The 12,883-nt window shown below is 40.5% G+C and overlaps 2 protein-coding genes across 5 annotated transcripts; both read left to right on the forward strand.

Annotated features, from left to right (window-relative positions):
* The first annotated feature begins 203 nt into the window (after positions 1 to 203).
* On the forward strand, positions 204 to 4,478 carry wee2 (WEE2 oocyte meiosis inhibiting kinase). Its single transcript, XM_010883288.4, has 13 exons — positions 204 to 333; positions 532 to 603; positions 706 to 980; positions 1,087 to 1,304; positions 1,425 to 1,482; positions 1,598 to 1,767; positions 1,926 to 2,047; positions 2,171 to 2,317; positions 2,396 to 2,497; positions 2,594 to 2,679; positions 2,783 to 2,953; positions 3,763 to 3,908; positions 4,203 to 4,478. The coding sequence occupies exons 3-13, from the start codon at positions 723 to 725 to the stop codon at positions 4,360 to 4,362; spliced, it is 1,638 nt and encodes a 545-aa protein (XP_010881590.2). The 5' UTR covers positions 204 to 333; positions 532 to 603; positions 706 to 722; the 3' UTR covers positions 4,363 to 4,478.
* A 770-nt stretch (positions 4,479 to 5,248) lies between these two features.
* Positions 5,249 to 10,261, forward strand: bida (BH3 interacting domain death agonist). Of its 4 annotated transcripts, none has more exons than XM_010883282.4 (4): positions 5,249 to 5,878; positions 6,932 to 7,226; positions 7,735 to 7,868; positions 9,458 to 10,261. In XM_010883282.4, the coding sequence occupies exons 2-4, from the start codon at positions 6,944 to 6,946 to the stop codon at positions 9,650 to 9,652; spliced, it is 612 nt and encodes a 203-aa protein (XP_010881584.2). In that variant the 5' UTR covers positions 5,249 to 5,878; positions 6,932 to 6,943; the 3' UTR covers positions 9,653 to 10,261. The 4 variants fall into 4 exon arrangements, with proteins under 4 accessions (XP_010881584.2, XP_010881582.2, XP_010881583.2 ...); XM_010883280.4 differs by having other exon boundaries at positions 5,846 to 5,974; XM_010883281.4 differs by lacking the exon at positions 5,249 to 5,878 and adding an exon at positions 5,987 to 6,034.
* Positions 10,262 to 12,883: the final 2,622 nt, after the last annotated feature.

Genomic DNA, 12,883 nt, shown 5'->3' on the forward strand with positions numbered 1-12,883 from the left:
ATGAACTGATTTTTAAGCTTACATTTTTTCAATATTGTAACATGCAAAATCAAATCTAATGATATTCTGGTACAAATGAACTTTTATAAATATGACTATTTGGAGGGAATCGACATCATGTAATTATTTTAATTAGCATAACAAATTGTGTACAATTGATACGTTTATGTCGTATCTTCAAAAGCAGGTGTTTTTTAACGACTTACATAACATTCGTCCAATAGGATGCAGTATATCGGGAAAAAGACGCGAAGTAATTTATTTAAATAGAATCTGCTTGTTAAGATACTGCGCATGAAATTCCAGCTTGGTGGTCTGGAAGCCAGTTTGCTTGTAAGTAATTCAGATAAGTATAGAAAATAAGAACTTTGAAAGCAATGGAACACATACAAATAATTGATACATTATAAATTGAGCTCTATAAGAACTTTGTGAGTCTATCTCATTTCACAGGCATTTATTGATAGGCCATGATTGTAACCCTTGTAAAACCTATGAATACTAGTAACAGTATAAGAATTTCTATTAAAGGTGCAGTGTATGTACTTTCTAAAAGGATCAGCTTAACTGGGGAACAGTCACCTTCTCAAATTTGCTTCAAAGGTATGGACAAGTCATTATAGGGTTGATCTGGGACTATCCCTTTTCAGTCCTACGTATTGGAGTGCAAACAACCATGTAAATATCAACGCTTCTTTCTACCAGCACTCCTTGACACGGGGATGGCTAATGGAAGTGAGCGGATGGTGAAAATGTTGGATTTCTCCAGCTGTGGCGAGGAGGACAGTAGTGACAGCAGTTTGGATGAATGGATCAGCGCTCCAAAGAGTCCACACTCTGTATGCAGGACTCCAAGAGTGCAGCGTCATCACACCAGAGGCATCCTCATATCCCCGTCCATGCCAGCTTCACCAACCACCCCGATTCCTTATGCCGCCTGGAGAAAACTCCGGCTCTGTGACTCCCCAAGTACTCCCAAAGTGTGGACAATGATTTTCGGGGGGGGGGGTTGGGAAACTATCCTTGAATTAATTGCATTTTTACATTACTAAATTATTTACATCTCCACATCCCTTTACCCCTAAGAGTCTGCTGTCCAAGTCTTCCCTGCCCACTTCCAGCACCAAGATACGCCGCAGTCAGAGGGCCCTACGCTTCACATCTTTCACTGACCCCACCCAGCGTAGCTGTATTCCGTCTGTCAACATAAACCCCTTCACCCCTGACACGGTCCACAGGAACAGCAAGCACAACAAAAGGAAAAGTCGAAGGAGTGATTACGACGACGATGATTATGGACACAGGTAGCCCAATTGAGAGCTTTGTGGTGTTTTGTTTAATGGCTGTACTACCATTGTGCTATCAGATATCAACAGCGTCACGAAACCGTGTGGGTTATGTGACATCGTCATTCTTTCAATTAGAATCAATCCAAACCATATGTCGTCGTCGGAGGATGATGACGCATTTCTCCCGCCGAAGGTACAAACTTTTTGTTGTTTGAACCGCTCGTCATTTCTGGCAAATTCAACCGTTCCCCCTACTTGTCCCATTCACTCTCCCACTTCCTGTTTTTGTCTTCCTTCTGTCATTGCAGAGGCAGGCTGTCCAAGCCTTCATGCTGTCGAGGTATGATGGTGAGTTTCTGGAGCTAGGACGCCTTGGTGCGGGGGAATTTGGAGCCGTGTACAAGTGTGTGAAGAGGCTAGACGGCTGCTTGTACGCCATCAAACGCTCTCGCCGACCACTTGCAGGGTCTGCTAATGAGTGAGTCAACACTTACCGTCCTCTCGCTGTGTTAAAATAGCCTGGGCCTTCAGTGTAAGAGGAAATGGGTCATTGACAGTTCATGGTTCTGCATGTTTAATTGATTTACAGGAGCTATGTAACAGGTGATACTTGAACTTGTGCAATGTTGTCCTCAGGCAGCTGGCCCTGAAGGAGGTGTATGCACATGCTGTGCTTGGGCATCATCCCCACGTAGTCCGCTATTACTCAGCATGGGCTGAGGATGATCACATGATCATACAGAATGAGTATTGTGATGGTGAGGTGCGGCCTTAATTCTGCTGATAAGGAAATGACTACAGTATGACGTTTGAGTTGAATGTTGGTCAGCGATGTAGCTGGCGTGATGTTCTGGTCCTTGGTGTGTGGTTCTAAAATACAGGGGGGAGTCTCTATGATTCTATGGTAGAAAAGGAGGCACGTGGCGAGCTGTTTTCTGAGCCTGAGTTGAGGGATCTACTACTGCAAGTCTCCATGGGTCTCAAGTACATTCACAGCTCTTCCCTTGTGCACCTGGACATCAAACCCAGTGAGTCTTCCCTCCCTTTCTTTCCTGTTCACTTACACACATACATCTCACCTCCACCCTGTCTCCCCACATTTGTAGGTAATATTTTTATCTGCCGACGCCCCAGTTCGAGCCTGAGTGGAGAGGGGGACAGTGACGAGGAGGAGGGAAGCCATTCAACAGGGGTGGTTTATAAAATTGGTAATTTTTGTTTTGTTTGACCCTGAATTCTCTTGATTTCACTCCTAACTGTGTATACTGCCTAATGGACATATGAGCTCTGGTTTGTCTTTGCAGGTGACTTGGGCCACGTAACGTCCGTCAGCAGTCCACAGGTGGAGGAGGGGGACAGCCGCTTCCTTGCCAGTGAGGTCTTACAAGAGGTACAGGGAAACCTGCGTTTTCATCTAGTCAGACAACTTACTATATGTTGATTTGATTGAAAGCCAATGTACACCTGATTCTGTCTTTCATACCCTTGTCCAGGACTACAGCAATCTACCAAAGGCGGACATATTTGCGCTAGGGCTGACTTTGCTTCTGGCAGCTGGGTCGCCCCCTCTCCCTCAGAATGGAGATGAATGGCACAGCCTCAGAAAGGCAAATTTACCCAGCCTGCCCTTGGAGCTCTCATCTGCTTTTAGAGGCCTAATACAGGTACCACAGTCATACTTTATACAACTGTACTTGTTTGGGTCACGTCTGCATGTCTAAACCACAACACTGCTACATTTGAGTGTCTGGTGAGGGCACCTTTTACTGCCTCTAATCCTCTTTTTCAGCAAACATTGTAGGCCCACTTGGGGTTAAAACATCCTGTGTCCGCTTTGACCATCAAATAGCCATACAGGGCCAATGGTTTAATGTTTGCTGGGAAGCACCATACGTTTTGTTGCTTTTTGATCAAACAAGATGTTGCAGTGCTCAGCATCTTTCACATTTCAGAACACAGGAGTGGGCATTTGGCAAATAGATGTGTATTTGGCTTTTTTCCAAGACCAGTAAACCATACCAACTTACACACATGAGGTTTATGCTGCTAGAACACCCTAGACCAAAGCTTGCAATTTTCAAAGAGAGGGTTAGAGCTTTTTGATTTCTTAACACAGGTTAGTTGATGCCATCTTTTTTAGTCTTAAACTGATTGGCATACTTTGTTCTATGAAGAATCTCTCAAATTCCAGCTGAATATGAATAATTAATTTGCAGTTTACGAAGGGACCGAATTAAACCTGTACCACACAAAGCTAAGTCTTCCCAATGATTGCTTTATGTCTGGAAATGATAAAAAAAATACAAACTGAAGTAAATTAGTCACTTAGCAGGCACTCATCTAGATCATGTTTGCACTGGCATTGTGGGATTAGAACCTTAAGCCCTTGGGTTACAAGTTGTGCTAAATGGCACTCTCTCTTGGTACTGATTTATTAGTAACTTGTGAGTAAGCTTTTTTTTTTGTCTGTCAGACTATGCTGGATCCGGAGCCATCTCAACGTCCCTCTGCAACTGCTCTATGCAGACACCCTGTCTTAAAGGAGAGGTCTGGGAAGCTGGCTGCTCAACTACGCAGAGAACTCAACGTGGAGAAGTTCAGGACTGCCATGTTGGAAAAGTAAGGGCTGAGAGTTTTGTTTGTACACTGATTGCATTTGACTATTGTCCACTAGAGGGTGTAGTTTAATCTGTGTCCACTATTGTCAAAATGGCCTCAATGGTGACGCTTATGCTAAAACTGGGTTTTGGCCAGTACAACTTATTTCTTCCTGGTGGCACAAAGTACATAATACTCATCTCTTAAGTGATAATTTTAAATAAGTGTGAAAGACTGAAATATGTGCTCTGACTAGTATTATTAGTGTTGGCTGATTTTCATGTACATGAACAACCTCCCGTCAATCCTTTACAGGGAGCTGCAGGAGGCCCGTCTGGCAGCCCTGTCCCCACAGCAGTCCTTTCCCCCCAGGCTACAGCAACCCTCTGAAACGGGGTCCTTACCCAAAGCTGGGCAGAGGCTGGTCGGTAGGAATGCTTCCCGGTCCATGAGCTTCGGATGCTCACAGTATTGAGTTTGAAGAGTGTTCACGTGCCATACCTCCTAGAAAGCCGAGCATATTCTGGTACCTCATCACTGCAAAGTGTTTGAAGTGGACCCTGATTCAAAAGGGAACTCTTAAACTGGCTAGGTACTAGGATAAAAAGTTACCAAGAAGAGCTTGTGGATGGATTATGTTGTGCTGCAGTGGAATAAAATTATATTTTAGACATAGAATTAGGATCAATCAAAGCTGGTTGGAAATTTCAATCAGTTATTGTTTGTCACTTGCTGTTTTTTGTTTTTTTTACAATATCAGTGGACACCTTTTATCAAAATGCTGTTTTTTTTGGGTTGGCTCCAATGTAAATAAACTTTTAAACTGTTTTACCAAAGGGTCTTCAAGATGTAGTTCTTTAATCTTTGGTTTGAAAGTGTATACTTACACATTCAAGGGTGTTTCATTCTAAAGACACTTGAATAATGCATGTTTGTCTCTTAAATTTAACTGAATTTCACATGAATTAAAACCATTCACTGGGACTTTCCAGAGTTTCAGATTCTGGGCTTATCAATAGCTACAAGACTTTGCTTACATAACTGGTTACTGGACAGTTTTTTTTTATTTTTTTTTTATTTTTTTTGCATTTGTCGAAGCTATTTGTAATTTTATGGTTATGCATATTTGTTGGGCAAGAACGAGATGGTTCACTAATTTCAGACAAACTATAATACCATCAGTGACCACTCGATTGAGTACGTGTATCACACGTTCCCATACACTATTTTTAACTGTACACTGTAGCTAAACTACTTGTTGCACACGGAAACATTTGGGACGTACTCCTATCTTTTGTAGTTATCTTACAGTCACAGACATTTGGTAGAAAGGGGAAACCCAGGAACAAGTCTGTCTTGGAGGAGTTGTCTCCGTGACTCAACAGTTTAATAGTGGGCATGTAGGCTACCATCTTCACTTGAACAGCAGTTTTAATGTAACGGTCTTGGTCGATGACTGAAATGCAGACGTTTCCAGAAACTACTGAAGGAATCGATCAAACCGCAATCTGTCGCTCCATTAAAAACAATATGCTCAGAATGATCGCCGCCTTCTAAGCTAGTAGAAGGCGGTAATAGCCCCCAAATTGGCGGCTAGTAATAGCCCCAAATTGCCGATGTTTTGGGGCTGTCGGCAATTTGTTACATATTTTGATAGAATGCTAAGATATTTGTTTCTGTAAATCCAGCATATTAGGTGCACTCGTTTTAATCGAGTAGAAAGTACTCTTATTTCAAATTGTATGATTGTTTTTGAAGATGATTATCTAGCTGTTATCTTGACATGTAGATTATGGCATTTGGCTTATGATCCAGAAAGAGTTGTCCTCTACTGCCTTAAGATGTGCCTAAAATATACGCAGTAAATAATTTAGGATTTTCCAAGACTCCAAACACGCCCAGGTTTGCTCATTTAAAAAAAATGTGTTTATTTTCCAGTACCGCACTCGTGACGGTGGGGGCGGAGTCTGTCCGTACAGTTGTGTGACTACGTGAGTTAGCTGATTAGTTTAGGTGAAGTTACGACAGTTACTTGCATATGTCAAGCTTAACTTACCACCCAAAACATTTACCAAAGGTTTTACAAGGTGAGTGATCACCGTACATATACTAGCTAGCACTGAATTTATTTTCTTGCTTCAACACAGGTAAATGACAAGCTAGCTTAGCTAACGTTAACGAGCTAGCTCAATTTGCCTATATTTTATAAGCGGGACTGGATGAATCGAAAGTGGTCAGTTTACTGAAAATACGCTTTGATATTTGTTCCCCGGAACGTAGTCATTCAAAAACATTATACTAGTACCTATTTTAGTTGGCCTAGTGTATTTGTTACTAGTAATTATTTCAGTTAAGAGTTTATTTGAGACAAGTACTTTAATACGAGTTTCTATTTGTATTTGTTGGTATACCGTTTTTAACACCAATTGCATTCCAACTAAATCAAAGACAGGTTTTGATATCCACGAATGTTATGCTTGCCTAATCTACTGTACTGATATTCAATATGTTCCGCTACGTCGTTGGACAGTCTGTAGAGAATGGAGCAATATTCTCTAAGCATCTGTACGGAAGAGAAAAATATTATGCATAACTCAACTTTTCTCTAACATTGTAGTAAGTCAAGCTAACGTACAAAGCTAGTCTGGTACCTTCCGGTTGTGTTGGCAGAGAATTTGGCAAATGTGGGGGTTTGCGTTTCCACTTAGTTGAGGACGGTCTCTATTGACTTACTTGAGGCGCAAGGGTGAAGAGACCTGTAGGCTGTGTAAACGGCTTTTATTAGTATTATATTATTGAATAGTGAAACCTGAAAAAGGTGCTATTAACAATTCAAACTGTAAATAATAAGTTCAAGTGCCCTTTAATCACTAGTAGTAAAACGGCTTACCGTGTACAGTGCGCTTTGGCAAGTCATCTAATTCGTTGTTGACTATTATTGTTTACTGAGGCCTGGTAACATTAGCCCGTAAATAACTATTTGTGCATTGATAGCCTTCACGATTCATATAAATATCTGATTAAATTCGAATTTGTTTTCCCAGGCAGAAAGCAGAATGGACTTTGAATGGAGCGACAAAAATATGGACTTCGGGGATTTTCGTACGAGCACTCCCCTAATCTTCCTCACCTTCCTTCAACAGCACAGCTCTAACAATGCAGAACTCAAGAGAGAGTTGAATTCATTGAGTCATGACCTAAAACGTACCCAGAACATCCATTTCCCAGGTCTTGGAACTAACACTCACGAAGAGGGCGAGCTCCAAACGGATGGACACTACGGCAGCAGTAGGATCTTACTGGAGGAATTCGTACCCCAGGTTGAACTGCCATTGCCGAGTGGGTTACGTTTCACTTTTACTCTAACCTGTGATTGTTATATAATCGAAGTAACATTCACTTAGTTTGAGATTCTCCAATTTTGAATGACACTAAGTATATGCTACGCGTGCTAAAATCTATATTAATTTCTCAGTGCCTTGGAGAAGTAGTCAAACCCTTGACCATTTCTTTCAATTTACTGAATTACGTATGGTAAATAACATGTAATATTGTTTTGATATTTTACTTTAATTAACAACTCAAAATCAGTTATTGTATATTAAATATGGGTAACTGGTGGGTCATCATTGGTGTGCTTTACTTTCTGAACATGATTGTGGAATGGTTGCCTCAGAATAGTGGCCGTTTCTTTACTGAGTTCTGGATATCAAGGGGAAGCGACAGAGACCTAGCACATCTGTGTTGACCTGTTGCTAAGGGACTGAAAATAATACTGGGTTGACGTCAAAATGATACTTATGACTGCAAACGTGATACGGTTTTGACTTGCCTTGTTGCCACTCAGTGAGCCGTGCGGATGAAGTAGCCGTTAGAGCCGTGGCTGCAGGGCTGATTGAAATAGCGGACCAGCTTGAGCGTAGAGTGGTGGCCCAGGCTTCTGAGAATCTGACCAAGAAACTGATGAAATATTCCGTTCAGGTGAGTTTCTTGAATCATGATGTTATGAATCAGAACTGGTTGCACAATGTTAGGATCTTTTGTGCAATTGAAACATTAACTGCAGATGTCTACTGGTCATTTTCGCTTGTTTATGTGCTTGTAGTACAGTAAAAATACATGCATATGTATTGCCCCTTTAATCGTTTTCATAATTTGGGTTGCTATACTGGCTTACAATGTATAAGGCTTAATGACACTTGATCAGTAACAACGTCAATGAGTTTCATTATGAGATGCCTAATGTATAGCTCAGATTTTGTACTCCATGATTATTAATGTAACTTCTTTACACCACCAAAGGTGCCAACCTATTCTCTGGATTGTATAGGCTTGAATTACTAAAGAGCCTGCTAGCTAGTTCTCCACCATTGCTCGGTTTGTACTTCCTGGTCTATAGTTGTGCCCAAAAGTTTGCATACCCTTGGAGAGTAAGATATGTATCATTTGTAAAGAAAATGAGTGAGCTGCTAAAACACATCTCTTATTATGGGATTCATTCAACTGTAGGTCATAACAGAATGGCACAATCATAAAACAAAACATGGCAACAAAGAAAAAATAAAATAACTGACCCCTGTTCAAAAGTCTGCATACCCTTAGTTCTTAATACTGTATATCGCCCCCTTTAGCATCAATGACCGCGTGCAGTCTTTTGTAATATTTGTCTGAGGCCCCGAATTCTTGCAGGTGTGGTATAGCTGCCCATTCGTCTTGGCAAAATGTCTCCAGGTCAGTCTTTGGTCGTCTTGCAGGAAACACTTGTTTGAGATTTCCCCAGAGTGGCTCAATGATATTAAGGTCAGGAGACTGTGATGGCCAGAACTTTCACCTGTTTCTGTTGTAACCACTGGATGGTCAACTTGGCCTTGTGCTTAGGGTCATTGTTGGTGTCCACACCGTCTTTCCAGAGCAGCCTGTATTTCTCCTGAGGGTACCTGTGGGTTTTTCCTTTGTATCTCAAACAATTCTTTTGGCAGTTTTGGCTGAAATCTTGCTTGGTTTACCTGACCTTGGCTTGGTATCAAAAGATCCATGACATTTCCACTTCTTCTCAAGTGATTGAACATTACTGAACATTTATATCCTTTTCCTTGATTATAAAGTTCCATTACCATGTTACGCAGGTCTTTTGACAGTTCTTTTCTGCTCAGTATCTAGCCTGCTCAGTGCATCCACGGGAGAGCTAACAAACTCATTTACTATTTATACACAGACACTAATTGCAATTTTCACCTGTGTGTGTCACCTTGTGTGTACCAAGGCCAAACATTCAAGGGTATGTAAACTTTTTTTGATTGGGGCCATTTGTGTGATTTCTGTTATCATTATGATTTAAAAAGGTGCCAAACAACTATGTGATAATAAATAACGCGATGGTAATCTGCGCTCAGCTCGTATTTCCTAAAAACATTGTTGTTCTGTGGCTGGTCATCACAATTTAGCAGCGGCTTGGCACCGCTGCTTTAAAATAAATAGTATGTAATGTGTCATTTAGTGTTTGGTAATTGGTACAAGATGAATCTGTGTCATTGGGCTGATTTCTGCTGTTTCCTGGCTCTGTCCTTCAGCTGTGGAGGCACCACCTAGCGCTCGAGGTGGAGTGGTTGAAAAAGCAGGCCCTGGGCTCTGTTCTGGACCAGCTACCACAGGAGAGGGTTATATTGGCCCTCACTTTGACCCTGGTAAGGGGTGTGTGTGAGCGCGCCCCTGTACTGCTCAGGAACCTGTTCAACACAGCTCTGCAGTTCACTGCAGCCAGGTGACTTCGGCACAGAAGCCCAACCCCATGGCAGGGGTAGGAAACTACTACTGTGTTTTCTCTTCTAATTATCAGGGAGAAATTATGGTCTGGGACATCAGATGAGTGCAAATTAACAGAAGGCACAACCCTGAGGGATGATAGTGGCCTACCCCTGCCTTTTGAACTCTCCACACAGGACAGATTAACAATTATTAGTTTGTTATGAGTTACTTATTTTTGAGGGGCAAACATCACAATCTGTTTTCATCACAAGCTATTCAGTGAATATATAACTTTCAGTAGCTGTTGTTATTGAAGTAAAATATAATTTTCAGCTGGAAATTACCTGCTCAGATTTAACTTCAGCGGTTTCTGCTGTTAATACTCATAGTTCCTACTTTTACACTATTGTTTTGAATGGATTGATACTTGAATTTTTTTTAAAAGTTTTCATACAGCTTTGTAATGAATTTCTTAAAAGGGATATATGCTCTGTCTTGAAATGAAAGTATGCCCCTTGGATTGTCTGTAGTATGTACCTCAGTGTTAATCCTTGTATCCAACAGGGAAATAAACAGAATTATTTTAATTCTAACTTGAAAATGATAAATATTGCTTTATTGGCAACTAACCAAAGCAGTTACGTTTGTTTTTTTTTGGTTTTAAATGGTACAAAGTGTCAGGTTGGGGCTTTTACATCCCATACTGTTCTTCCCACACAGTCACCATTTCCCTTTGTATATTTTCTGTTGCCTTAGCACAACTATATACACTCCAACAGCCACTTCATTAGGTACATCTGCCCATTAACACAAATAGCCAAACAGCAAATCATGTGGCTTAAACTCTGTATAAAGCACAGAGATTTGGTCAAGAGGTTTAGTTGACCAAACATTAGAATGGGTGACAGGTATGATCTGACTTTGACCGTGGTATGATTGTTGGTGCCAGACATGATGGTTTCCGCAACTCAAACAGCTGACGTCCTGGGATTTTCACAGCAGTTTGAAGAGAACGGTGCGATAAACAGAAAACATTCGCAACTTCTTTTTGCAAAAACACCTTGTCAATTAGAGGAGAATGGCCGGAGTTGTTCAAGCAGACAAAAGTCACAAAAACGTTAGTAACTATTGTTTATAACCGTGGTGTGCCGAAAGGCATATCTGAACACACAACACATCAAACTTAAAAGCTGATGGATGCAAAAGGTGGTCCTTCCTGATACTACAGAAGGTAGGTATATCTTCTAAAGTGGCCAATTAGCATGTAACAATGATATACATGAATGCTTCCATATGCATTGAAAGCTTTCATGTATGAAAACAAACCACTCGTGGTCCACAATCCTTTGTTTTACTTACACAAGTGTTACCGAAGACGGCAATGACATCTTCACCACTCAGCCCCCCTGGTGATATTTAATCAGGGCCAAGCAGCAGGACAAGAAGTGTGCAGTATTGAGTTACGTGCGGTTATTTTACTGATAGTGTCAAATCCTAGTTGTAATGTTCACACAGTTTAAAATGTTTTGTTGTATTCATTAAGCAGATGATTTAATCCAGAGTAATGGTCCTGCTCAAGGATACATTTACAGATTCCCCCTTTGACAGCTGTGATTCAACCTCTTCAGCAGTGTTAATTCTGCCACCCTTTATTTCATTTTGTCTAGTCTGTTATTTTGACAAAAATATCAGAGTTTTTGTCACATTTTTACAATTTGAATAATGACTTAGTGTAGTTATTGTCAAAATGACAAACATAGAGCCATTTTATTCAAGTGTTGCCTCATTAACCTACAGGCCTATTAAACTTCTCACTATCTTCCAAGTACACGGTCTTGTTATACCAATATATTTTTCTGCATAAACATTGGATGATTATGGTTAAAGAATTAATGCAAAAATGTCCTGCCTGTGTGTGTGAAACAATGTTGATATATAGCCTGCTATTATTATAACAATCTTAGTGCAGCATTGTGCACAGTATGGAAACTTGTGAAATTTCCAAAATATAAATAGCAAGGAGGAAATGTAATCGTTTGAGCAGTTGTATTGACATGGACGGAAATGTCTGTTTGAAATGTAATAAATAAGAGAACAGAAGATTAAGAAATGTTTAGATAGTTGAAAATATTAGTATTCTCTAGTACTCCAGACCACGGTCTTTACCTGTGCGTATACATTGGGATGAAACGCTTTCCAGTGTCTTGATGTTCGTGGTATTTTTCTCCCTATAATTTGTACCTGGAGAGTAGCCATAGTGAACCCTTTGCTGCCAGATTAGAAAACAGTCAGAGGAGCATGACATTTGTTTTCTACCAATAATCGCAGTGGAACATTGGGATGAGAAAGTAAAAATAAATTCTGCTAATGCCCATTAATGCTTTTGATTGGACAAAAAAATTAATAATACGAGAAGCTCTCTTTCCAAAATCCTAGTTTTACAAGACTTGTCAGAAAGATACCTTTGCGTTGTCTCTTTTCTGTGAACCATAATGAAAAACAGTTGTTTAATTAGTCTTATCTGGATCCATTTAGTCAGTTATCAACAACCACAAAAAGAAACAGGTATTTAACAAATATTTTCAGTATTTTTGTTGACAAAATAACCAGTGCTTTTCAGGTCAGATGCAAGGCTCTCTGTTGCCCCCACTTAATATGAATCCCTTGCCCACACAACTAATGTGAAAACTGAAATCATTCAGGTTAATGTCGCAGTACGAAAGACCAGTCTGGTAAAAAAAAATTCTAGTGGTAAAATAACTACTTCCATGTGGTTTTGATTGAATTAAGACACAAAAAGGTTTTATAATCCTAATCATGACAAAGCTGGCCAACCAGACTTTAGAGCCCTGCTGTAACATTACTGTAAAACATTTATTTACATTTGATAACGGATTTACATTTGCATTCACATTATACATTCACATTCCCTTGTTCAGTATGTTGTTAGCCTTGGCTCAGTTAAGTCACACTCTGCTGTGAACAGACCACCCTGTTAAGAGAATAAGGGGGGGAAGAATTCACCAGACACAATTGTTAAGTTTGGAAGTTTTAATGTATTGGGTAGGCACGCTGTGGGGTTTTCAAGCTGAATGGCAAGCCAGTAGAGGTGGTACACAAGACAGGACCAGGTAACTAAAAAGTAACTCCAGGTTGGTTGGGAATGACGTTGGTTGGGAATGACGGCATCATTGATTCAAGACGTCTAATAATGTCGTCTGATTTTGATGTCTGCCGAATGAAATCAAGAA

This window comes from Esox lucius, chromosome 19 (genome assembly GCF_011004845.1).
Source record: "Esox lucius isolate fEsoLuc1 chromosome 19, fEsoLuc1.pri, whole genome shotgun sequence".
NCBI lineage: Eukaryota > Metazoa > Chordata > Actinopteri > Esociformes > Esocidae > Esox > Esox lucius.